Raw genomic sequence first — 27,412 nt, forward strand, 5'->3', positions numbered from 1 at the left:
GTCATTTTCTCTTGCCTTATCAAAAAAAAATTAATTAATTATTAGTTGTTAATTTTTTATTTAATATCAAATTCCTTATTGTTTTTTTTTGGGTTAATTATTGAAATTGACCCTGTAATATATGCGAAGTCTAAAAAATGACCGTGTAAAATAAAACACTCATGTTCTAACCCTGTAATTTGATATTCTTATTATTTTTTTCTCCTGTAATATAGTTGAAGTCCAAAAATGCTTCTTAGAGGTTGAATATTTTCATGATTTTTTCTAGACACGTTTAGGATTTTAAAATATGAATTTACACAAAAAAATTAGAATTTTTCAACTAAGGACGAATCAATTACGAATTTTTAAAGCGCAAAAAACTCAAAAAACTAAATAATGAAAACCCCAACTTAAAAATCGAATTTTGAGCTGATTGTTTGCAGAGGCATCTATTTACTAAAAAGGATCTACAACAAAATTTCATAGTATTTCAAAGATGATTCGATTTCTTTTTATTTTTCAACCAAAACGTGCGAAATTGCAATTTTGCTCCGAGTAAGCGTATATTCATGGGTCAAATTCCGTTCTTTAATTTTGTAGGCATTGTTAGAACATCATAAGAACTTTCACCGTGCAAATTGTTAAAATTTCGTTCTCTAATTTTACATGATTTTATGTTAAAATTGTGTTGATCTCTCTTATCATATAGAGAAGCGACTCATCATTACAAGTGTTTTACTTCTTCCTTCAACTGAACCACTAGTAAAACCAATTCTTCTAGATATGCATCCACTAAAGCCTTTCCTTCACCACTGTTCTAGTGAGATTTTCGCTGTTCCACACAAGCACCAGTGTTTCTACATGCACCGATCGTCTACGAGTCCCTGGAGGGGGGACTGGGAGATTAAATGCACATCTTTGAGATTTGCATTTTGCTATCTTCAAGGTACTCAAAAAGTATCTATCGGCATACTGCAACAGAAATAAAAACATCAAAATTCAAAGCCTGTAGACAACGTGAAACAGAACAACAGACAAATCACATCAGAGTACACCCAGTGGTAGGACTAAAACCCTCCCAAAAAACCAAGGCTTATGCGCATGAAATAGATTCATACATGCTGTTGACTATTTTGCAACGATACTTTATCAGTACATCTTCAACAAGGACATAAGCAGAGATCATCGAGTGGGGGTGCCATGTTCAAATAAATGCCCCACTTGATTTAACATGTTACTCCCCCGATATATTTTGGAGGAGGAAATTTTAAGAAAAATATTAAAAAAAATTGCGGAAGAGGGAAATTTTTATTAACTAAAATGGAACTAATGCCCATTTTACAACCATCTCTGAGGGAATTTGAACTCAGTGCCTTGAGGTTACAAGACTAAGCTCTTGCCACTGAGCTAACACCTCAAGTGTACTTTGGAGGAGTAAGTGTCCCCTGATTCAACTAAAGGTTTAAACATCTCTTACATTCCATGGTGTCCTAGAAGATGTGCTAATGTTTAATAGCTAACATACCAATTTTACCACAGATTACAAACATGTCACGATCGGATGTAAAAGCAAAGGAAAGAGGGTAAATATAGTCTTGCACATGCAAATTTATAATAATTCTACATAAATTGGGATGACAACTCAAAGGTGAAAACAGTCAAGATAACTAATACCGAAGAAAGATAGTACTGCCCTAACTTACATTTGGAATGTCAAAACCACCTTCAATTGCATCACATATATCCAGTGACAATTTTCGAAGCAATGGCAACTGTTAGTTACAACAGAAGATATAACAGAAAATAAGTTTTTAAACATTTTACAAAACAAAAAACAAAATAAAGAAACACAAGCAAGATATAACCTCTGAAGCAGCATGTAAAACGAAGTTTCTTTGTAGCCCAAGGCCCTGCGTATGGAAAGGTCAAATGAATTGTAATGATAATCCTGGCAAAGGAGAAAATACTAACATAACAAATTAACATACTAACATTTACCATTCAAAAATAAAATAAAATAGCAATGATGTAGTTTCAACTTATGATTCAAAAATCAAGAGGACGCCACAGAAAATGTTAGCGTCTCACTTTTATGAAGCTCTTTTTTTTTTCTGATGGGTGGGGATATAATAGAGAGCATAACAGAATTTGTCGAAATAACTACACAAAAGTTGCCAAATATAGAAGAATGACAGCTATTTGTTAATTGTAGGTTAAGGATCCTTATTTGATCATGAGAATCAAGCTCCTACATAATCATCTAATGAAATGTTTGTCTTTAAAATTAAATTAAATTGAAGAAGATGCGACAATAACTTGTATGCCAATCAATAAATTCACAACAGAGCTTAAATATCATGTCTTGCACTTAGAATCATCTAGCGACATCAAGAAGAATAGCAACAATATCATATTTTCTTGGCAAAATACCTCTTTTGGTCCTTTAAGTTTGACAAAAATATCGGGTTAGTCCTTTAAGTTTCTTGGCAAAATAGCTCTTTTGGCCCTTTAAGTTCTTCATAAATTTTTATCTATAGTAATAAACTTAGAACAGTAATTCAAATCATGAATTTCAGTAACAATGCAACAAAAAGATGCTATGCTAATCTAAACAATCACTGGATAATATATGACGAGCTGAAAATCAATTATCAAGACAGAAGCAACCCAAAAGAATCTGACTAGAAAACATGCATGAATAATTTATCATGTGACCACTGACCATCATTCATGATTTAGATTTTACAATTATAATGTGAGGGAGTATGATAGAACCCCGAAATTCAATATAAGGAAATTGTATTATTGAATGTAAGTGGATGAGCTTAAGGGCTCTACAATGGTGATAAAACAGAAAAAGAAATGACAAACCAGAGTTCAGAGAACTCCTACCAGAGCTAAGCTCCTAGACCAGAGAGAAACTCTCCTAACAAATACTTAACAATAATTCTCAATGCCTGATTCACTCCCCCCTTTCCTCTCTTTAATAATCCCATTCACATGACAATCAATGTCACCTTATTAAAGAATTCTGAATGGATGATTTAATTCCCCTTTCATCTCCCCATTCACATGACAATTAGTGCCACCTTATTGACTAACTTTAACTCTCCACCCCTGAACCCACTTCAATCTTTCAGGTTCCTATCAATGCCACCCTCTTATAATAACCTTGTCCTCAAGGTTGGAAGTTGTTTCCATTACTCTTCTTAATGCGAGGAGGTCTTTTAATTTAGTTGAGAGACAAATAGGAAGTGGTTTGCTCTGCACACTAAAGTTGGACAGCAGCTGCACCCAGATCTTTCCCCTATCATATACAAAGTTAAGCAACCTGTAGAAAGTGGTAAAAATTCTGCAGCAACATCCATGATCAGCCACTACAAAAGGAGTATTGAATTTCCTTGGTTGTCGTGGTTTGATCAGAACTGATGAATACAATGACATCATTTTCACATTGACTACATCAAACAATCCCTCAAGATAAAAATAATTGAAACCTCGGTTACAACTTAACAACTCCATAGCGTGTATCTTTACTGAATGATTTTGATATGCCAATATAGAAACATTTTGCACCATATTATGAATATCAAGAGCTAAACTTGTACTTTTCACCAATCCTTGGTCACATGTCTTCATATACACTGGTAGTAATGTGGTAATCCAATCATATGTTATCAATTTTCCATTTCCATTGCCAACATCATCACTTGGTACATGCCAAGGGATTTCAAACCCACCACTGGTCACTACGATGGTACTGGCCAAGTGACTACTCATAACAGGGCTTCCATGATGTCCAACTTTTATACCAAATTCTTCATTATCAAGAATTTGGAGTGGTTCTGAAATTAATGCAGCTACATTGTCCCCAATTTCAAAACCTCTTCTAAGGACTTTGAATGCATGAGCATTCAAGCAAAAACTATGCACATGTACCTTCTTCCATGTCTCCCATTGGACTACCTCCTTTATCTCTATTTCAGCCCATATTCTAAAATCATCTTCCAACAAATTAATAGTTTGGGCCTGACCCACTAGGTTAAGGAAGATACTCGACTCATAAATTGACCCTTTTACCCCTTTGGATTTGTTTCTCATCCACACCAGATCTTTAAATTTCTTCACACAAAGAGAGTCTTTGACGGCAATCACTATTGACGGCATCCCGGCCGCTGTTGGTGGCGGTTCAACATCTGGTGGTTTTGGTGGTGGTGTGATTGTAACAGAAAGACGCATCACTTGCCTCTTTCGCAATCTTCCCTCCTCCTTCAACAGAGTCGGATTTCGTGATGCCTTCTTCATCCCCAAAGTTACAACTGAACCTCCTTCGTCCTGTTTTGTTGTATTCTTCGTTAATACTTCTGCTCCTGGCTGTAAAACGTGGTTCATGACTTTTATCTTCTCTGGCATCGATGTTGCGATGTACGAACCAGACACGGCCATTCCTTCGGTTCTTGCCACAACAGTACAGAGAGTTTGAACATCAAACCCAATTCCATCGTGATCTGTTTCATTCTTCTTTATCACCATCTGAGATCCAGAAACCGAATCTTCAATGGAAAAGAGTGAGCGAACACCTTCTCGCAATTTAGCAAACTCTGTAAACACAGATTTGCTAAATTTCTCAAATGCTTGATTCCAAACATTTTCCAGCGCCTCCAATTCCCACAGATCGAGACGTTTGGACATTTTCAGATCGTCACTAGCTCCTCTCGATAATCCGGTAGGTCGGACCATTGATAGAACCCCGAAATTCAATATAAGGAAATTGTATTATTGAATGTAAGTGGATGAGCTTAAGGGCTCTACAATGGTGATAAAACAGAAAAAGAAATGACAAACCAGAGTTCAGAGAACTCCTACCAGAGCTAAGCTCCTAGACCAGAGAGAAACTCTCCTAACAAATACTTAACAATAATTCTCAATGCCTGATTCACTCCCCCCTTTCCTCTCTTTTATAATCCCATTCACATGACAATCAATGTCACCTTATTAAATAATTCTGAATGGATGATTTAATTCCCCTTTCATCTCCCCATTCACATGACAATTAGTGCCACCTTATTGACTAACTTTAACTCTCCACCCCTGAACCCACTTCAATCTTTCAGGTTCCTATCAGAGTAGACTTTAGAAATTAAAGTGTTTTATCATGTGACCATTGACCATCATTCATGATTTAGATTTTACAATTCTAATGTGAGGGAGTAGACTTTAGAAATTAAAGTGTTGTGTTGTAGCTGTTAAGTGTAACTGTTCATCACACGATATATACCAAACTCAAAAACTTGTTGAACCTGAAAAATACATAAACTTATTTGCAGAAAAAAGGGACGACAAATAGCTCACATTATGACGCAACAAAAGATCTTCTAGAGCTCTGCAGTCAAGAAGAGCAGAGACACCATTTGCTGTTATTTCTCCACATTCCTAAACAATAGGCATCAATGTTTAGTGCAGTTGCAAGCAAAAGTAAGGATCCACTCTCCATGACCCTTCTATCTCATTAACACATTAGCAGTGAAAGAACTATGACCCACATATGCATAATCTAAACTATAATCATTGTCATGTTAAAATGACTTAAAAAGAACTGAATAGCCATTATTCACGGAGAGGTACCCATGTCTCATCCCTCCCCAGTAGAAAAATTATATTCTATAAAACTTCTCATGACCAGAAGATGACAGTTGCAAGACACAAAATATTGCTCAGTTTCAGCCTTTGAGGTAAACAACACACTAAGGCAGCATATTCATGATACATAGAAGACAGCCTCTCGGTATGACTATAAATGATTATATATCATGTTATAAACAATATCATGTTATAAACATGAATAAGGTAATTTCATTAGTTTACAAGGGGGGATGGGAAAAATATTAACAAACCTCAAGATGCATAGCGACCAAGCCTGGCCATGCACGTGAAATTATCTGTTGAGAATCTGCAATTGAAAAAATACATTGTCACGTAAATTTTCAGCATTTGATAAGGTGGTCAGCAATCAATCACTGTAAGGTAATTCTACACAAGAAAATTGACCATATTGCAACCCCACCCCCTGTTACTTTTTCTCTTTGTTGCTAGTATTTGTTACCGAGGAGTACTAAGTAGCAGTAGAGGACAAAACAATTATCAAAATGGCGTATATTGGCGGTTTGGTGCTTATTGATATTCTGATCATATGGAAGGTTACACTTAATCAAATTGCAGGCTTTGATTACAAAGTCATGTCCAAGGAATTAAATTAATTGCAAATGATCACATTTCCAACTATTTGATCCTAACCTGAGTTAAGAAGAGGACAGCCCAGCAATGAAAGCTCAACCAAATTTCTACAGTTTTGAGACAAAATAACCAAATCATCATTTGTCATCCATGGGGTTACTCTTTCAAGCCTCAACTTTCTTAGATTTTGCATGGGGAATTTGAAGCTTGACATGGATATATCACCAAAACAATAGCACATAGCTAATACTTGTAAGTTCATCAAGGACGTAACTAATTTCCTCACAATGATGTCAGATATTACCTGGAGAAAACCGTAACAAAGATAAGCAACAAACAAAATTTTAGAAATGTGTTGAGAATATCTGAGAACTGAAAAACAGAAGCACACACAGAGCAGAAGACCAAGGAATAACTTAAAATTTGAATCATGCATCTCATATACAAGAATAATAAGAAACACTTCAGCTATAATTGATAAGAGTGATAGAAGTATAAGCATTGACATGGATTGTTTTTTCAATAAGCCTTGACATGTATTGTTAAATAGGTTGATTGGGAAAATAATGATATTAGATGTTACCTGTAGAAAACCATAACAACAAACCAAAGTTTAGAAATGTGATAAAAACATCTGAGCTGAAAAACAGAAGCACACACAGAAAGCAAAATAACAGAAGACCAACGAACAGCTGGAAAATTGGAAGCATACATCTCATATGCATAGGTACAAGAATAATAAGAAACACTTCAGCTATAATTGATATTAGAAGTTAAGCCTTGACTTGTCTTGTTAAATAGGACGATTGGGAAAATTCAAAACTGGTCTTAACCGACCAACAGCTCTTGCATAGCTCTTCAGACTAATGTCTTTGAAAAGATTTAATGATGTCTTGGCTTAGCCCAAAGAAGGAAATAATGATGGAACTTAATGGATTGCAGATGAGGAATGGCATTTCCGGGAAAATAATTGACTGGAATTGTTTTATTAAAAAAATAAAGTGTTAAATACGTTTCTAGTCGATGTAAATATCTCAAATTTTGGTTTTACTCCCTATACCCAACACGAGAATAAAGTAAGCGTAGCAGAGATGATGAATGTTGTGTTGGATGTGTAGTAAGACTAGATGGGATATATTAGAAATGACAGCATTAGAAAGAGAGTTGGGGTAGCACCTATAGTAGAAAAGATGGTGGAAAATAGGCTTAGGAAGTTTGGGAATGTAGAGAGAAGACCTGTAGATTATGTAGCAAGGACAGTAGATGTGGAGGAAGACCTAAAAAAACTATAAGATAAACTATTAGGAAATATTTAGAGATTAATTAGTTGTATCCAAATATGGATTATGATAGAACATTTATTGCGTAATTTGATCCATGTAGCTGGCCCCACTTAGTGGGATAAGCCTTTGTTGTTGTACCTACTTTATCGGTCCCTACAAATTACAAAACAATATACTTATCTTTAGGGACTAAAAACATGTAGTTTTGTATTTTGCTAGGATTAAAAAGTGGATACATGCACTAAAAACAAAATATGTAAATATACAACTTAAATAACAATATTTTCTCCATAACTTGTTCCAAAAGTGTTTTACTGCCAACTTTCCGATGGTCTTAGGACTATTATAACAATGTCATGATGTCCACGATTATTTTCTTTTTGTCAATGGCCATGAATTTAGGCTGCCTTCTCGCTTCATGTTCTCTTTTTAGTTGGTTCTTATCTAGTACTTCCACAACCTATATCAGAATTCATAGATTCATTTGTCTCACTTTCATGTAATTCTAGAAGCCTTCAACCATCCCAGAGAAGCATCTTTCCCCCACGACAGTCCCAAGAAACGGCCTGGCCAGACAGCAGCACCCCCAAAAAAAAAAATGCAAAAATGTCTTGTATATCTGAATTGTATCTTAGAGTAAGTTAGGGTAACTTAGATTAGTGCTTTATCTTTTGTAGTTAGATCCAAAATATCACTCACGTCACTATCAATATAATTTTATTATTTTGGGCATTACTTATCTTCCTTCTATTGTCAGTACCTAAAGACCAATAAGAGTTTCTCTAGTGTTTTCTATACGGTCATTAATAGAAACAATTTTTTTATATTCCCTTAGCGACCAATAAGAAGCTCCAATCCACATGGGAAATAATTATTACCTGAAAATGAAGGATTATTGTTTCTAGCAAGGGACAGATTGCTGGTAATTGTCTCAATGCATCTTCACCTAACATTCCACCTAAACCTACATTGATGGTCTTTAATGACGTCAATGCAGGTTCCAAAGCACTTAGAGAGAAGGAAGGAAAACCCCAACCAAATTCAATTTCTTCCAATCTACACTTCTTTCCTAACTCAGCATGCAGTTCTTCATGTAAGGAGGAAAAGCAAGGTTCTCTCTTTTCAATAGAACTATCTCCTTTTAACAAATTTTTACAACCTCTGATTTTCAGACTCTTCAAACTTGGATTTCCATGAATAACAAAACTTAATGCAGCTTCAGAAATCTGCAATTGCACAAGTTAATAAAATTGAAAGGGAAAAAAAAAGTTAACAAATAACCTATTGCACTTTGAAAATGCATACATGCACAGAATCCCTGTCCTCATTATGTCAAACCATAATGTTAACTAAAAGTATATGTTCTTTCTTTTCCCTTCTTTCTTCATCTATAACCTTATAACTTCCAACCGAATGTAAACAAACATTCCAACCCCACTTCCTTAAAACTCTAACCAATATTAAAATTTCAACAAAATAACAACTAACAAGCCATTAACATCTTCTATTAAAAGTATAAAGATACAAAAACATGCCAAACTTCACAAATATGACAACAAACCTTGGTGTCTGACACATCAAGCATTTCCAAGGAAGAGCCATTGAAATTATATAGTGCCTGGTCAACCAGGTATGTCCCTCTCAGGCATAGATTCTTCAAAACTTGTGTTTGAGACATAAGCTCTTGTAGAGATAACTCAGAAATACCTGTGAAGCAACTAATTTATCATATATTTTTCAATTAAGCTGTAAATTGTATCCCTTTTTTAAAAAAAAATGGGGAAGATGGAAATTATCATTAAATAAAGGGGCACTAATTACCATTTACAACTGTCCTTGAGGGGATTTGAACACCATCCCTTGAGGTTACCACTGAGTTGTCCCCACAAGGACAAAAAGTAGCTCTAGACCCTAAAGAATAACTTGGTCCCTTATTATGCTTGAACAATAATTAATCTAATAGGTTATTACTCGCATGACTTCTTTCACCTCAAGAGTGAGAGAAAGTTTTGAAAATTAAACCCAAAAAACTGGTGATTAGAACTACTAGTTCTCCATAGTATCAATATTTGAAGGCCAAACATGTCAAGGGATCACAAGGATGATCCAAAGCAACAGTAGCATCATATCAAAAGAAAATATATGCAGCAGCGAAATCTAGATTTTTCAATATACTACACAAAACTAGGTAAACCAAACCATCTTCATGTATCACTCCTTTGTTTTATTTAAACCATCTTTATGAAACATGAAGATGGTATTCAAACCTTCTATTAAAAATTTATACGAGGCCAGGATTTACAAATTCATTTTGACAACTCAGCCAAACAAACTAATAGAAAGAAAAACATTTTACCCATGCAGCCACCCATATGCAGAGCTTGAAGATTAGACACCACAGAATTCAAATGCATATCTCTAGAATGTAAAGAGGGAAAGTTGCCACCATCAGAAATAGCTGAGCAAAGAGCTTGAACTGAATTTATCCCAAATGAAGTATCACAGACCACAATCGAATTAAGTTTGTTACATCTGTGTATGAGATCTGATATGCCAATATCAGTGACACAAACACATCCTTTAATATTCAGGTGACACAATGAAACAAAGAATTTGGAGATGTACCGGAGGCTCAAATCTGCCATGGATAATATGAAGAAATTGTGGTTATTAGCAGAGAAAAATATAAAAAAAAAAAAAAGATAAAACAAAAATGTTTAGATTGAACGTGAATTATTTCACCATGAAAACACCTACCACTGACATCAGTTCTTCCCTCCAAGGTGAGTTTCGTAACATAAGAAATTTGAGGTCTAGATTCATGAAATGACAAGGTTTCCACTGCTTTATATTCAAGACTTGGGGTCTTCTCTGGTACCGGTGGTATCACAACAGGGCTAGAGGATAAAACTGTAACTGATGCTGGAATTAGAGGTGTAACATCGACAGTCAAGTCAACTTCGTTGACCAGAGAGCACTTCTCCAATAACCGAAGGAAACTGATTGTCCTGATATTTAAAAGATAAGCTGCTTTTAAGATTCTTAAGGAAGGAAAGGACCGGCTGAAGCAATTAACAGCATGTTCAATAAACAGTCTTCGACACTTCGAGATATCCACCTCCTGAACTGCTTCAAAGATAAAGGTTTCTAACATTTTTTGTGGGAATTCATACTTCTCTTGTATGGGATGTCCAGAATTAATAAAGAACTGTTCTATAATCCTCCTTTGCATGGGATCCGTTAGATATGATGCAGGTATGAGTGACAGAAGCAGTATTGCAGATGTTATTTGCGGACAATTGGAAAGGTCTATTTTCTGCATGCAATGGGAAGTTTACACAAGAATTAAATTATTCCTAATGGACAATCACAATCTACTAGCAGACAAATGAAAGACAAGTTGGCTGAGAGTCTAACACATGTATACCAAATGATGTGCTTGAATAGCAGTAGGCATATATCAAAACCAAAAACCAGAAGGACCAATAGATACATTCAAAAAACTTTGATTTCTTGGTGTTAAATACCAAAGACATGAAAGTTAAACAGCTAGAATAATATAAAAACCTTATCACCCATAGGTTTTTTTGGATCTCTTGACATTACTACATTTTATTTAGGCAAAGATTGGAAGTGCAGAGGCATCATTATGGAAAACTGACATCCCAAATATGTTGGCACCCCAGCCTCCCAAAAATCAAATGCAGCACCCCAATAACAAAAGTGAAATAAGACCTCACAGTGTTTGTATTATATTTTTGTCCCTCTCATCAAAAGAAATAATAGATAGTATTTTCTGACATTATGGAAAGCTACGAAGGAAGACCGTCTATTCATTTTGCGCAGACACTACATATTGTTGGGGATCCACTTACTCTGAGAGTAAGTCTTGAACACTTACTCCACGTAATAACTTCCTTGTACATGAATTTAACAAATCTAACTAACCAATGAAGCATTAACATGATTATCATGCATACCAAATTTAGGTATACTACAAACTCATAGGTGTGCAATCTAATAGTTTATAGTATTATATGAATTTTTGTACACTTGACCAACTTAATAAAAAAATTCAATTTGTTGGATCAATAAAATAAATGTTAATAAAAAGTTATTGTGTAGAACAAGTGTGAGAAAAGCTTAAACTTGCTCCTGGAGTAAGTGGATTCTTACTCGACCTAAATATACACACATAATTATGTTGTTAATGAATATTTAATGAAAGGAAATTAATGAAAGGCAATAATCAATTTTTTTTCCTCTCTGGAGAAAGCAAGCAATACTAAAATACTAATTGATAAGCTTTGAAGGCTCCTTGTCAAGCAAACAAGCATATAAATAATGGTTAAATCAATTTGGTGTCTTCCAAGTAGTAAAATTTAAAAGTACCTTTGAATATTCTGTAACTCGAATCCTGAGATGTTGCAAGTCACTATACCCAGAAATATCAAGTGAACCAATAGGGAGAATATTCAGTGCTCTGAAAATTGAACCAAGGCTTTCCTCAGCCAGCTGCCTAAAATAAAAAGAGTTTCTTTTTCCTGTTAACACAAAAGTTACCTTACATCATCTAGGAATTTGTGGATGAAGAATAAATACTTTGCAATGCTTCAGGTAAAAGCTCTAGAAAATGATTTACCTGCAGCAAACCACAAAGGCAAAAGTTCCACATGAATCTGTTAAGAACCAATAATAAAAGGTTATGCAATTTTTAAGTATAAATGACATGTTAAGTTGGTAACACATAGAAAACTTGCCATCAATGAGGACAGAGCCAGAATTTAATGGAAAAATTTGAACAAAGTTAAATAGCTTGATTACTCTACATTTGTTTCTCGAAATAAATAGACGTCATAGTTACATTTACATCATGTTGATCAAAATATAATTAGATGTAGAACAATGCAAACAATTTTATCAACATGCTTATGAAAAATGAGTACAAAACTTTGAAGTGGTATTAGAAGGGTAGAAGGAGATTGGGGCATTAGGGCATCATTAAACATGTAACTATTCGAATACTTTTCTCTTCTTTTGTTTTTGTAAGATCCTGTGTCCATTAGATGCAAAGTTTATGAGGATTGCGAGTTAAGAAGTAGGCAAACTCCCTGCCATATCCAACCACATATGACAACATAATGCATGCTCCACCAAAGTCTTGTGGTAACTGTGAGGCTCGGCTCTCTTTTTAAAATAGGCCCCAGTAAAATAAAAACGCAATTTTTTTTGTGTAGCTAAGCTTCATTAAAAAATCATAATCAGAAGAACTTCTAAACATGAAACGAAATAAAAAAAAATAAAAATGAAAGAGAGGTGAAATTTACCTAACAGTGTCGTTTGGATTTGTCACTCCTCCGTTGTGGAAAAGGGGAAAACGAATGGTTTATGCGAAAAAGAAATGATTGTTGTGATTCTTTCAATGAAATAGCTTTTCAAATTGAATGATTAAGTGATTATACAAATTGAGGGTGGTTTGATAGCATCAGATTTATGTCCAAAAAGGAGAACTTGAGTCTAAAAAAAAACTCAAACGTGTACTGAAGAAAGAAAACGAAGTAACATATAGTTTTATTTATTTAAGTGGGGGGTGGGTATTAGACTTAATTTTTTTTAGGCCCATAGCTTTTGGAGGCCCGGCTTGGTTGAGCACCTTGCACTCCCCCAAGGCCAGGCCTGACTGTCAGACAGTTGAATATTAGGATTTTTAATGATTTAAGAATCTTATTTTTAATGTTAATAATAATATTGCTCTTGGGATAAGCTTGTTCTAGTTGTGCTAAACTAGTATTTGAGGAAGATTATAATATAGAACTATGGTTGTAATTTTCTTATCACAACATCATTACTTTATAACTTCTCACAATTTCTAAAAAAAGAAAATCTGTTCCATCTGTGCCATATGCTTTCGAAGAGTAACATTGCCTATAAATAACACATCACTGATGGCAGTTAGGTTTCGGTAATATGGTGGAGTGATATCCTGTTGTTTAGAGATGCAAGAGAATAAAAAGGGGCTTCATAGGATAGGATTCTTTCTCCCTGTATATCCTTTCTACGCAAGATTCAGCTAAACAATGGATTCAAGACTTCAATATCAGTAATGAGACATATAAACTCACTTGTTTTAAAATTCCATTGCAGTTGTCTTCTGCTTCGCTCCGCGTCTCCAAATTTTCCATGTTACTTTCAAGCCAAAGAAGAAGTGCATCAGAGAGATGCATCTCACTGTGAAGATAGTAGATTATAAGATTAAAATCTTTAAACATGCAAAGTAAAATACAACGGATTAAATGAAGTCATTTCATAAATAACCTGTCAACAGTCAAATGAGGGTGCTTTACTGAAGATAACAGTAAGTTATATGGAACTTCTCCAAAAAAATTGCTCTGCTTTGCCCACATCTATAACAGAAAGAAAAATCATAAACAAAGTACTTTTTTAAAAAAATGAAAAAAATAGTGTTGTTTGTCTGCATGAAAGTTAATCCACAGACAAGCATAATTGTGCATAAATAACAATTATACAGCCATTTTAAAAAGGCGGAAATTCATAACTAAGGAGAAACGTGAAATTTCAGTTCATTGCTCAAGCTATAGTGAAAGAAGTTGATTACATACAAAATTCCTTGCTAGGTAGCCGATACATAAGTGAAGAATGAAATCACTTGCTGCAAAATGTGTTAAAAAACAGTTAGAATGAACTTGGTACTATTGTAGCCAAAAGTGAAAAGAAAAAAAAAAAAAAGATGGACTCTCAAGTAGCAAGATGATCATATTTTACACAAAAATGTAAAATAATAAATGTGTATGTACCATGATCGGAGGCAAATTTCCAAATTTGGATGAAATCCTCCATTTGTATTTGCGTTAATGGAAATTGGTTGGGTGAGAATACCTCAGAAAACCAATCCTCACATTTTACGATAAGTGTATCCACTCCAAAATAAAGTGCTCCCTAAGAGCGACATAGAGAGCAACAGTTAAATGACGAATATAGTTCTAACTTTGGAATTTAAACTCCTTGGATAAAAGTGAAAATCAGAACACTACGTTAATGGATTTCTTGATCAATGTTACAGCTTGTTGTATACCAAGAGAATTAATTAGACTAGAATAAAGGAAACGTTGAATATGCGTAAATGTGAACAATTAATTAATTAATTTACTACCTCGTAAAGGGGGAGGACATTTTGAGTGGTAATATCCAAAGAACAGCGATATATATGCTTAAGAATTTGCATAAACACAGGCAGATTCCAATTGACAGTGATGGAGGCGGAGCATGATTCACTACATACACAAGTAATAAAGTTAATAAGCATGTTATGCAATCTTTCTATTAAAGAAAGAGAGAATGAAAATTGACATGTTGTCTTACCTGAAGCTTCCACTGAGAAGGCCTCGGAAATACAAAGAGTGGTGAATGAGCCTGTTGCGGTGTGCGTGAAGTTTGATGGTGTGAAAATTGAGAAATGTTGATAAATCAGAAACGATGACATCGGTGATTGAAAGAAGAATCTCATTCTCTTCTTCAATTGGATGATGATCCGAGCTGTTGGTGCAAACGAGGAGGATAAGTTGATCGTCTGAGAGTGAAACCTCCATGGATGGAATGGAATGGAATGGACTATTTGCTTTACTAGAGTCTGAGCTAGTTTGCCAAGTTTTGCGTTGTTTCGATCGATCTGGCGCATGGATACCGGTATTCAATTTAATTATCATCTGAATCTCTCCCCCAAACTACGCTAATTTCCTCCATAAACTAACTATCCACCTAAATTCTTATGTAAGAATGAATTTTAGTAGTATGATTTTATTTTACTCAAACCAACTTTTTATTTTTTATTTTTTATAAAGCTTTTGGAGATTTCTATTTTATAAGTTTACTCGAACTAACTTAAACGTGCTTCTTTGTTTGTTTGAGAAGTATAAATATTTTTGGATAAATATAATTATTTATTTTTTCCCTCAAGAAAAATTAAGTTATTTCTTTTTAATAAAATAAATAATAATTTCAAGTGAAAGAAAAAAAAAAAACTCAACCGAAACAAATTGGTCCATCATGAGATAATGACACATCTCGAGTAAGATTCCCTTGAATCAAATGAACCTATATTAATTAAGATTTATATCTTAATTATGTGTACATATCATAATAATTGGAATAAGCTTTAAATAAATCACCCCCTCAACTTAAAAAAAAAAAAAAAAAAAAAACACTCCCTCTTACCAACTTGAAAAAGATTACTTAAAATTTCTATCCTATAATAATTTCATAAGTATATGATTTTGATTATAGTTTTGATTGTTTAAATCAACTTTATATCATTTTTAGATTGAAACGTGTTATCTCGTTGTTAATGATCCATTTGATTGCCTAAAAATGAATTTTTGATGTAAAGATAACATGAATTTCCATGGATTTAATTTATAAAAAATAAATGGAAGATGCAATTTGGAGAGAGATAGAAACAAAAAATGGGTGATGGGTCCCACCAAAATTAATTATTTTTTTTATGAGGGTTAATTATGTTTCTAGTCCCTATAAAATAGCGACCTTGTAAATTTAGTCCTTACTTAATTTTAATAGCATTTTTAGTCCCTATAAAAAAAAATTTACTTATAATTTTAGTCCCTGGTAAAACAAAGTTTGATTAATTATCATTAAACTCTTAAATTTTTGAACGATTTTTTTAAGACAAGATTAGAACACTATGAAAGGTTCGTTTACTAAAATTTAGAATTTTCTGACATGAAATGAATTAAATATGAATTTTTTAAAACGACAAAAGTTAAAGATAAAAAGTAATAAAATCTAGATGTAGAAATCAAATTTTGCGATAATTTTTTGCGGAGGAACTTTTAGTAATGTTCTAAACATGTCTGCAACAAATTGTTCAAAAATTTAAGAGTTTAAGCATAAATTAAACAAATTTGAATTGAGTAGGGACTAATACTCGGTGCAGAAAAACAAAATTAGGGACTAAAAATGCTATTAAAATTAAGTAAGGACTAAACTCACAAGGTCGCTATTTTATAGGGACTAGAAACATAATTAACCCTTTTACTTTTTATGTGTTTTTATCTCTTTAAATGGAGGAAATGAAGAGGGAAATAAATGGAGAGCATCTTGACTCGTGCAATTCACTCTAAAAGATAACAAAGTAAATGAATCATAAACATTGGACCAGCCACTACTCCAAAACTCATTCACTCCCCACCCAAACACTACTATCCTCCATAACCATTCCCAATCTGCATTACAACAACACTACCAGACTCATAAACATCATGAACTAACAACTTAAAATCGCCCACTCCATCTCTTACCACAAATCATCTTCTTTATCCAAAACATTAGAAATCGTCCTCAACTGCTTTCAATCATCTTACTAATATTTTCCATAATAATTAGCACTCATAACCTTAATAAAATGAATTACATTTGAGTAACCATTGTTGTCACTCGTCGATATGGCCAATATCTTGTTCTGCCCTCTGGACATGAGCAGGCACGTTTAAAGGAATTTTTTAAAGGAATTTTTTATCGTTGGGAAATTTTGTTATTATTAACTTCAAAGTTGTTGTAGACCTTAAATTCCTAGTTTTTACGTGTACATAAAAGTTACATCTCCAATATATGGAGCAGGGAGCCACAAATGTGGGAATCGGTTAACAAAGTGTCGCTCTCAACCAAGAGCAATGTCTTTAAAACAACTCGAATTCCACGTGCTGTCCTACATTACATTCTAAATACTTTGCACCCTTGCCTTGTGATGCCATGTCTAAAACTCCAAAATCACAAAACTCTGGAAGTTCTGGTGGGATAGCGCAACGAATTAAGGCCCAGTTAAGGCCCTCGAAGAAGGGATGTTGTTTAATCTCGGCAGCCCCTTTCTGTGAACCCAAACGGTTTTCAGGTTCTTTAACTAACAACCCTCTAATCAGATCCCTTGCTTCGAAACTGACAAATGGGTCATCAGGGAATCCAAGACTTTGCAACACCACGTTTGCTAATGTTTCTTCGTTGTTAGAACCTTTAAAGGGTGTTCTTCCATATAAAAGCTCATAAAGAAAAACACCAAATGTCCACCAGTCAACTGCAGCACCATGTCCCTCTTCTTTGATGATCTCGGGCGCTAAGTATTCATGTGTACCAACAAATGAGTTTGACCTTGCATCAGTGGGCTCAGCCACAAGCTGCGGAAGTGATTTGATCTGGGCTAGAGGGTCGACTTTTAATTTTCTTGCTTTTGCAGCAGCAGGTAGGAATCTGGGACTGAAGCATGAAACTTGACAAGTTGGTTGAATGCACAATGGCTCAATGCAACTTGATTGTGCACCAAGCCCAGAAACTTTTGCAGGGTCAATATTAGAAGATGATTTCAGAAGTGTTGGGCTAACAGCACACCTCAACGACAGATCAAAATCAGTGAGCATAATGTGGCCGTCTTCTCGAACAAGAATGTTTTCAGGTTTCAAATCACGGTAAACAACTCCAAGCATGTGCAAGTACTCCAGAGCAAGGAGGACTTCAGCAACATAAAACCTGCATGATAAATGTATGGAAGTTTCAGACACAGCAAATTGATTCCCACAATAAACTGTGCAAGAAATAATTACAAAAATTAATCCATAATTGAAACAGTGCATCCTTTGTCAATGCTAGAAGAAGTGCAGCCAATAGCAGAGGTCAAGATAAACATTGTAGACCAGTAACCAGAGTAACTGATAGAGTTTGTTATCTAACCATTCTAACTCTAAAATTTAAAGGAACACAGTTACTATCAACAATGAATGGATAACCCGTAAGTAATCAAAGTGAAACTAACTGCTGACTTTATTTAGATTCTTCAGGTGGAACAAATTGCAACAGTGGAAAAGTATTAATACTCAATGTAGCAGCCTATGATTCACAGAACCATATCAATATAGTTAAGCAATAAAGCATATATTATACAGAAACACAGGAAAAAAAAATGCCAAAAACCACTTGAATGCGCTGGATAATTTAGATTCTTCAGGTGGAACAAATTGCAACAGTGGAAAAGTATTAATACTCAATGTAGCAGCCTATGATTCACAGAACCATATCAATATAGTTAAGCAATAAAGCATATATTATACAGAAACACAGGAAAAAAAAAATGCCAAAAACCACTTGAATGCGCTGGATAAAATAGATCTACGTGATACAGGATGAGAATGAGCAGGAGCATACTAAGCAAGAACAGTTATGTGAATCAATATATTTGTGTTTGTTGTGTATCAGGAAATAGTTAAGCCATCTTATCTTTTGTTGCACAACACAAATTTAACAGTTTGAGCTTAAAGAAAATAGAATGATAATATATTAATAGTTTCCTACCTTGCTGCTAGCTCTGAAAAACATCTACCAAGCTGCTTCTGCCGTAGAACATGAAGATCTCCACCTGGACAATACTCCATGACCAAACATGAAAGATTATCTGATGTAAATTGCACATACAATGTAGGAAGAAACGGATGGTCCAGCATCCTTAAGATTTCTCTTTCAGTTTGAGCCCTAGGCATCTTCTTCCTTCGTGCCAAAAATTCGATGTCCATGACCTTAATAGCAAACAAACAACTTGTGCCAATTAGTTCGGCAAGATATACAGTCCCAATGTCTCCGCAACCAAGTTTCTTCAAAAGATTGAAATGTCTCAAACCCAAAACTCCGTGCTGCATTTGAGCATGTCGAATGGCTTCCCACCTAACATCCTTTGACATGTGAGGCCTACTGCCGCAACTTGAGCCACTCATGTTGCTCTCATCACTGGTACTGGTACTACTACTGTACTCACCTTGACTACTCTTTGAGCTTTGTGAGAACTCGAGTTGCTCTTTCAACTTGGTGTTCTTCTGAATCTTCTCCACCTTTGCAACTGCTTTGCCTATATTACCACTATTTGATGCCGAATAAGGTTTATATGAACTAGAGTGCACGTTACCGAAGTTCACTCCGTTTCCAGGACTAGTAGATTCCAAGGCCATTACCTCTTGGTTTTTTTCTTCCTTTGTATCTTCTAAAGCGCACCTACATCTTTCACAAACCAGCTGAGCTGTGCCAGGAACAGACTTGCTAACTTCATTTGATGTAGGATCACATGATGCAGAAACTGAATCCTCCTTCACTTTCTTCTTACTCGGATTTTTGTTCTTGATGACCATTTTAATTGTGCGAGGGGTATGGTGTGGTTGTTTGTTAACCCTGCTGCCATTAACAGAAGTAGATGAAGAAGATGCTGTCTGCAACCTACCTTTCCGTCCAGAATTTGACACAGCCACTTTATTACCTAACTTTTTAGGTGAAGAAGCATTTACAGACAACTCTAATTTGCTTTCAGCTGTATTAGAAAGAGATGGAGAAGATGCAGGGGTTTGCTTTTCTGGTTGAACAGGTACCACACGCTGTGATTGAGACCCAACTCTACTTGATGAACATGCTGCATCACTTCGCGACGATGAAGTCCCGGAATGAAGTTGATTAGTTGCAACAGCAATTTCCCAAGCAGAATTAATGGCTTGACTCGATGATGTGATTTGGGTAGTTTGATGAGATTGAGATGTTTTATTGAATGAGAGTGACTGGCTTTTTTCTGGCACTAGAGATATTTCCATTCTTCGCCCTTTACTCTCAGCAATGTGAGGCCCAGAATGACTGGCTTCATCTACCACCGTACTGTACAATGTCTGTATCCTCCCAACCTCTGATATTCTTGGAGAAGCTATTGACTTCGATAGCCGTTTCATGGAAGCCACTTCTGATGCCTTAGATATACAAAGGTCTCTTAGTGCCTGCTTCAAATTAACAGCCTCAGAATTTCCAACTTGTGGAGACCGCGGAACACCCATTGTCATCGGCTTTTTTAAGGTGTTTTTCAGCTTATGACTTGTACCATCTTGTGAAATGCCCAAATCCCTTGACGAAGATTTACGAGCAATTGATTCAAACAGCTTGTTAATTTCATCATCGATTTTATCCTTGTATCCCAAGTTCGGCGCCAAAGGCTTCTTATTTTTTTTCTCAGACATTTTGTTCTGAGACTTGGACTGGCAAATCTGTATAGCGCCTTTCCCTATACTTCGGTCCTCCCTTACTTCAACTATTTCACAAGTGCCAGATAATGAACCCATTATAAGAAAAATTATGGGCTCACTCAACTTATTCAAAGTACAGAATAACACAAACACTTCTACTCTCAAGGCCCAACTCACTAATTTTACTACATAGAGTATATGCGTGTCACCATAAAATCAAGACACAAGGAAGACGAACGTGAAATCCAACTTCCACAATGAATCCAAAGTCCAAACCATTCTTGAGGTTATATTCACTCTTTTACTTGCTACATGACACTTCAAACCCTGATACGATTATTGACATTTGAAAACATTAGCAAAACCAAAGCATAAATATATATATATATATATATATATATTAATTAATAGGCTTGAGATCAAGCACAAGACATGCTAGAGAAGTGCAAAAGGTACATCTAACTTCCAAGGTACATGCATGCTCCAATACATACAAATAAATATGTTCATTATGATCACCACATGCTGACAAGCTCTAAGAACTACAAACAACTGCTTTCATTAAAGAAAACATCTAACACCAAAACAAAAGAGTTGACAGATAATGTGTGACAATTTTCTGTTGTCCGTCACTATCCAACTGTTTTTTGAAACGGCAAGTATTAGTAATTGTTGGTATTATAGTGGGAGTGGGGATCAAACTCTCAAACTCCTTATCACTCCACTCCTTAACTTCCCCGCCCCAACCACCAAGACAACCTTAAAATTTTATATGTCACTATCCAATTAATTCTGAAATCTTAGCTTAACTTGAAGATTATACCCAAAAATAAAATTAAAAAAATACACCTAAAAAAAATCATACTAAATCAAATTTCATCTAAACAGATCAGGAGATATATGAATCCAGATTAACAAAAACTCAAAAAAAAAAAAATAAAGCTTTACATAAAAAAAAATATCTAGACACAAATAGAAACAGAATTAGAAATCCAATTTTTATTATCTAAATTTGAAGAATCCAACAACTACTACTCATTTTTCATAACAAATCAAACCGCAAAAGCAAAAGGGTCGAAATAAATAAATCTAAGTTCAAAATTGCATAGGGAGTAGAGCGTATAGTATAAGCAAAAACTGTTAATCAGGAACATAATCAATACCAAAAAGTGGAAGAAAACGTTGAAGATGGTGTTTGAACTGAAGGAATATGTTGAAACGGGAAATAGAAAGAAACCCTAATCGAGCATTGAAGACTCGGAATGAAGAAGCTTGTCTCGTAGGAAGTGTTTTTCTGTTCCGTTTTCAGCAATGGCCATGATGCCACTGATAATTGTTTTGTTTCTTGCAAACGGGTGGGTCCCATTATTGTCACACATTTAAATCAAATTTCAAATGAAATACTACCTATAGATATAGATAGATACACCCTCCAGTCACTATACTATAAGCAAAAATTCATATTGTAGGTTCATTCAATAAACGATGTATAAACCACATACATCATTTATTGAATGAACCTAAAATATGAATTTTTGCTTATAGTAGTGATCGGAGGTGTAGATAGATACAATTGGAATGGAATTATGTATTGTCAAAGTGTCAAACTGTGTGATGTATAAGTGTATCTTTGATTTTTAGTCATGTAGTATTGACTAGTATTTGATAATGATGGTTTGGCGTGCATGTTTAGGCTAAGACATAGGAGTATACATGATCTTTAATTAATTTGTTGATCGGATTAAAAAGTGTCACCTACTTTAATTAATTTAAAAATAAAGGCAATCTTAGATTTGTCTTTGCTTGATGGAGATATAAGATAAGATGTAGTTAAGTTAAATAAACTCATATTATCCATTTTAATGCAGCCATTGCTATAGTAATTCATACATACGTGTCACGTATAATTGTTAAGCTCGCTCTTCATAAAAAGATGTTACTTTCAAAAATAGTTATAATTTACTTTTTTGAAGGAATAATTTACTATATTTCTTAAAAAATATTACAGTATATTATTTCCTAAACATAAAGCATACCCATACTGTAACGGCATAGGACACTACAATTTGTTCACTTGAGCGGAAAGAGGTCGTCATTTTGTTCTTGTCTTCTAATATGGTTGGATTCGGTTGCTTTTGGCAGAAAATAATGCAAACCGATTAATTAAATTTGTAAGCATATGTGTCTGAATTCATTGCCGTCTACTTGTAGGGAAGCACTTCAGTGCCATAGTGATATGGCGGTTTGTGCAGTAACATGTTTCAAAAATCAGACCGAATTGTTGGTTCAATAAGTTCTTCATTTTTAAGGATGTTGGTTCGATAAGTTGAATTAATAACAAATTGGATGCTTTGTAGGGAGCACTGCTTTTTAATAACAAATTTGCTAATGCAATCTACATTCATCGTGAAGAGATGTTTCACATGTGTCCGCGGTTCGGTTTGGATACACGTGTCCGCGGTTTGGTTTGGATCGATTTTAAGTTAAAAACTCATTCCATCCAAAGATAAGATTATATGCGGTTCGGTTTGGTTTTAGATAATTAATTTTAAAAAATCGATCCGATCCGATCCTTTTTTTTTTTTTGTCAGGAAGCCTAGTGGCTAGAATTCACCTTATAAGGTGAATAAGTGGGGTGTCCGGGGTTCGAACCCCGGCCCCTGCATATAATAATGCATTGTCCTACCAACTGAGTTATGCTCACGGGACCGATCCGATCCAATTTAATGCGGTTTAATTCAGATCGGTTTTTGGATATCCAAATTACAAATAATAATCTTATAAAAATATGATAAAATAATAGGTTTGATACAAAATATAACATATGATTTATAAAAGAAAATATATAATAGTACGAAATAAAAATTATTAGTTATCTTTTAAGCATATGAAATAGAAACAAAATTGATTAAATTAAACTCATATGTAGTATTAAAAGATTTTAAAAAAAAATAATAGCTTAATATAATATATTATACTTATAAAAATGGAAATATATATTAAAACATATGTATGCGGTTCGGTTCGGTTTTGAAAAATCAATCCAAAATCCAATCCGATCCGAGTGGTTTTCATAAAATGACATCCAAACACATCCAATATCATTTGATTTTGTGCGATTTTCAGGTTTTTTTATCGGTTTGCAGTTTTAATTTGGATCGGTTTGAATTTGAACACCCCTACTTTATACATAATCGTACGTTCAAAGCATATTTGAACCTCTATTTGATCCAACGATGGTTAGGCATCACCCCACAAGCGTGAATCCAACGTATCCGTGTCTAAGGCTTTGTTTGCGAGTTTGGAAGGGAGGGGAGGGGAAGGCTTCGAGAGGTGGAAAATATGAGAAAAAAATGGAGAAAACTTTCAATTTTTTAAAAAGAGTAGTTTTTTAAAGAATAGTAAATTAATGCATATGATTACTATATTTTTAAATTTTAAAAATAATATAACAACATAGAGTACTATATTTTTAATTTTAAAAATAATATAACAACATAAATTAAATTTGAAGAATTCATATAAATTCTCTAAAACCCTCATCCAATACAATTTTTTAGTTCCCCAAATGATGAGGGTTTAGTATTATGAAGAAAAGTTAACCCCCTAAAGCCCTCCCTTCCCATTTTCCTCTCTTTCTTTCACTTGTTCATTCCTTTTTTCTCTAGCGTTCCCCTCCTTTCCCCTCCAAACTCGCAAACAAAGGTATGGCACCTTTAAAACAAGGTAAACACTTTAATTTTGATAAATTTTCTCAAAACTTATTGAAACCTAACAAATTTAAATCTTGTGTATTTACAGGTACGGGGACATCCTTCCATATTATTAAAGGATATGCTCCAACCAAATTGGATCACCACAACAGTTGTTTTGCATCAAGTCTGGCTGACTCATCTCTACTATGACAAGAACAATATGTGTATAGAGAGAAAGAAAAATATAGAATCTATCTCTTGTCTCCTTTTCAAATCCTAGTCGTCAGTTCGTCACCACTTTTTTTTTTCTTGTATATCGAAGAGGGGTTATTTAGTCAATTTTGATCTAAAATCACTCTTCCAAATTGTTTTCCCTTTTTTTTAGTTAAATGTGATTTTTCACATATTTTCAGGTTTTTGAAATGTTTTGTGATTTCATCGTCTTTGCACGACTTTGTTTGTTTTGATTTTCCAACTTTGTGCAACGTGTTTTTTATTTCCCGTCTTAGTGTGATGTTTATTTTTCGTCGTCAACGTTGTAGATCCGGAGACGTGAGTATTTTGAAGACTTGAATGTAGTCATATCTGTAGGCATATGCACTCTGTCGTTTTATGCTATTAAGATGAATGTTGTGAGGTTGTTCGCAAATTCATCCTTTTTATTTTCAACGACTTTTAACTTGTATTGTATCGATGTACTCTATCAATTAAATGAATGATTATTGTTTATTTTTATAAAAAAAAAATAGAAAAATTTGGAATGAAACTTCTTCATATATTATATATCTCGTATATTTTCGTAATTATAACACAAAAAACCTCTTCAGATGTAAAATGGACAGAAGGCCTTTTCGACAAGGTTATCGATGAGTTAAGCGTGGAAGAGGGAGGCGAGTTTTGTGGAATGAAGTTGGAGTTAACTGGTAATAATGTCATCGTCGAAGGTGCTGGAATATGATATTTGAAGATGAAGAATTTTAGGGTTAAAAAACATGGTTCATTTATTACGTGAAAACATTTTCTTTTTTCAATTCATAAAATATGTTAGACTAGTTTATTAGTTAACATGGAGAGAATAAACTTTTAATACGAGTCATTATGATGGACAAAAAACAAAATCCTATAGTTAAGAGGATGAATTTCAAGAAATAATTAAATAATTATTTTAATATTTTTATAGTCAAAATGTAAGACAATCGTTTACTTCAAAAGTTTCTTTACAAGTGAAATTAAAACAAAATTTAGAAAATAAAATAAATAAAAAGTGTTTTCACAACGAAAATAGATCTATATGTTTGAATTTTTTTGAGTTAGAGATGTATTTGGTTATTTTCGTTTTTTATTTCAATCAAAGTTACTATATGTTTATCGTGAATATATTTATTCATCAATTTGAGTTGACAATATGAGATCAATTTTCATCGACCAAGTCATCTTTTATGTAAGAAATGTCGTCTTTAGAACCAAAATTAATGATTTAAGGTTTTGTAGTTTTTTAAATATTGCAGAGACCAAAGTAAAAGAAAAAAATAAATACAACAACCAAAAATATATGTAAACCTTGATTAGATAAATGATCAACATAAGTTCGATCTAATAAAAATTGCCGACAAGTGGCATCAACATATTATTTAACTAATTAAAAGTGGCAACTTTGACATAAAAAAGTTGTAAACTTTTTTATGAGATTCTTATCTTAAATCCTTCTACCAATTTCAAGTTTCTCTCGAAGTGAAGAGGTCCTCCCAAAACTCAAACTTTCTTTTGCAAGTTGTTCCATCGTAAGGTTCTTGCTAAGTTGTCAGCAAGCCCTTGAAACTATTAGGCATGTTTTGATAGATTATGATGTGATTAAGAAATTATGGATATTATTATAATTGTGGAGGATGATAATTGAAGCGTCTTTTTTAGCCTTTGGTTTATTGCAATAGGCGACCTATAAATCTTGAATAGAATACATGTGTGGCTAATTAGTTGTACTAGCCGACTATCCTACTCTCTCTAGTATCATGACTAATATGTTATGGCACGATAGAAACTAGTATTTTTTTTTTTTTTTTTTGAATCAGACGATAGAAACTAGCTTGTTTTTCTCAAAAGGACATCGTCACCTCAACATTTTTTAAGTAACTTGCATATGTACTTGCAATTGATTCTTCATCGCCTCTTCCTTCACTATTCATCTTTGTCGTTCACATGAAACACAAAATTAGTGTTAAGCGACATCCCACTCTTCCTGCTCATTTCAAACTTAATATTAAATAATCATATATTAGTGGTACTGAACTTACAACTTATACAATTCAACAGGGTCATTAGATATTCAAAAAGCAAAAAACATACATACTCTGATCACTATTATAAGTAAAAGTCTATATTTTAGATTCATTCAATTAATAATATAGAGAGCTACTATATGCAGTGAAACTTTTTTTTTTTATTTTGAATTTATCCCAAACTGACGTGTAAAGGCACTGTGTCATAGAAGGGAAAACTTAAGTTATGCCTTTTGTGGAATAAAAGCTGTGTAGTAGTTTAATAAACCAGTCACAAAATTTCGCAATCCCTTCTGAATGTTTTGTTCGCTGTGTTTATAATTTTCCTTAATAATAATGTATATGGTTTTTGTTATAGATCACATAAAACATTTAATGAATGAAGGATGTATAATATTGATTGAAGTTGTATATACTAGCAACTTCTCTTGCAACATGAATGTTCTACTTTAGTTATGACTGAACTTTGACATCTGTCTAAGGTTTGAGAATGACTAATAGATTAAGTTTCTCGGATATAATGCGAGAAGGCTACCGCCTCCATCTCTCCATGAAGATATATCTCTCATCGATCAACTAAACTGAATTTGAGATCAAATTTATTAACTCTAAGGCGGAAAAATCACATTGACTTTAAATCTCTCTTTAAAGAAGAAGCATAAATAAATAAATAAAGTGTAAGGATGAATGGTGGTAATAAGCCGACTTTTGCATTGCGGCCAATCCCCTACTACGTGGGTTTATTCCGAAAACGTGGCAAACGAAGATACATGGTTGCTTATTACCAAAATCGTCCGCATTCGCATCTGGCATGACACATGTCATTCATTCACAATCTGTATCCTTCTTCTGCTACACCATTGCTCGCTTTTCTAACC

General features: G+C 34.0%; 2 protein-coding genes across 8 annotated transcripts; both read right to left on the reverse strand.

The window, feature by feature from the left end:
* Positions 1 to 548: 548 nt before the first annotated feature.
* Positions 549 to 15,285, reverse strand: LOC146910707 (ubiquitin-protein ligase). Of its 7 annotated transcripts, XM_085729824.1 has the most exons (19): positions 14,880 to 15,285; positions 14,671 to 14,791; positions 14,315 to 14,456; positions 14,120 to 14,169; positions 13,815 to 13,903; positions 13,622 to 13,727; positions 12,142 to 12,178; positions 11,892 to 12,043; positions 10,257 to 10,815; positions 9,856 to 10,137; positions 9,321 to 9,410; positions 9,061 to 9,206; positions 8,378 to 8,725; positions 6,277 to 6,520; positions 5,877 to 5,932; positions 5,335 to 5,415; positions 1,848 to 1,892; positions 1,686 to 1,754; positions 549 to 954 (listed from the first exon to the last, which is right to left on the reverse strand). In XM_085729824.1, exons 1-19 carry the CDS (start codon positions 15,221 to 15,223, stop codon positions 775 to 777), a joined length of 3,141 nt encoding a protein of 1,046 aa, XP_085585950.1. In that variant the 5' UTR covers positions 15,224 to 15,285; the 3' UTR covers positions 549 to 774. The 7 variants fall into 7 exon arrangements, with proteins under 7 accessions (XP_085585950.1, XP_085585952.1, XP_085585954.1 ...); XM_085729826.1 differs by lacking the exon at positions 9,321 to 9,410; XM_085729828.1 differs by lacking the exon at positions 8,378 to 8,725.
* Positions 15,286 to 17,161: 1,876 nt separating this feature from the next.
* On the reverse strand, positions 17,162 to 21,873 carry LOC146910708 (Protein kinase superfamily protein). The gene is made up of 3 exons (XM_085729832.1): positions 21,727 to 21,873; positions 18,870 to 20,890; positions 17,162 to 18,050 (listed from the first exon to the last, which is right to left on the reverse strand). Exons 2-3 carry the CDS (start codon positions 20,657 to 20,659, stop codon positions 17,210 to 17,212), a joined length of 2,631 nt encoding a protein of 876 aa, XP_085585958.1. The 5' UTR covers positions 20,660 to 20,890; positions 21,727 to 21,873; the 3' UTR covers positions 17,162 to 17,209.
* Positions 21,874 to 27,412: the final 5,539 nt, after the last annotated feature.

The sequence above is a fragment of the Medicago sativa genome, chromosome 7 (genome assembly GCF_051527215.1).
Source record: "Medicago sativa cultivar Bolivia chromosome 7, Bolivia_mono, whole genome shotgun sequence".
Classification (NCBI taxonomy): Eukaryota; Viridiplantae; Streptophyta; class Magnoliopsida; order Fabales; family Fabaceae; genus Medicago; species Medicago sativa.

What these genes read in the sequence shown, in the direction of transcription:
- LOC146910708 (XM_085729832.1), bottom strand. Translation starts at nt 20,659, where the DNA reads ATGGGTTCATTATCTGGCACTTGTGAAATAGTTGAAGTAAGGGAGGAC. An exon ending in TTTTCAGAGCTAGCAGCAAG is followed by an intron (nt 18,051 to 18,869) that starts GTAGGAAACTAT and finishes TTTATCATGCAG; the next exon opens with GTTTTATGTTGCTGAAGTCC.
- LOC146910707 (XM_085729824.1), bottom strand. Translation starts at nt 15,223, where the DNA reads ATGATAATTAAATTGAATACCGGTATCCATGCGCCAGATCGATCGAAA. An exon ending in CCTCATTTGACTGTTGACAG is followed by an intron (nt 13,728 to 13,814) that starts GTTATTTATGAA and finishes CTATCTTCACAG; the next exon opens with TGAGATGCATCTCTCTGATG. An exon ending in CTCAAGGACAGTTGTAAATG is followed by an intron (nt 9,207 to 9,320) that starts GTAATTAGTGCC and finishes GTTGCTTCACAG; the next exon opens with GTATTTCTGAGTTATCTCTA.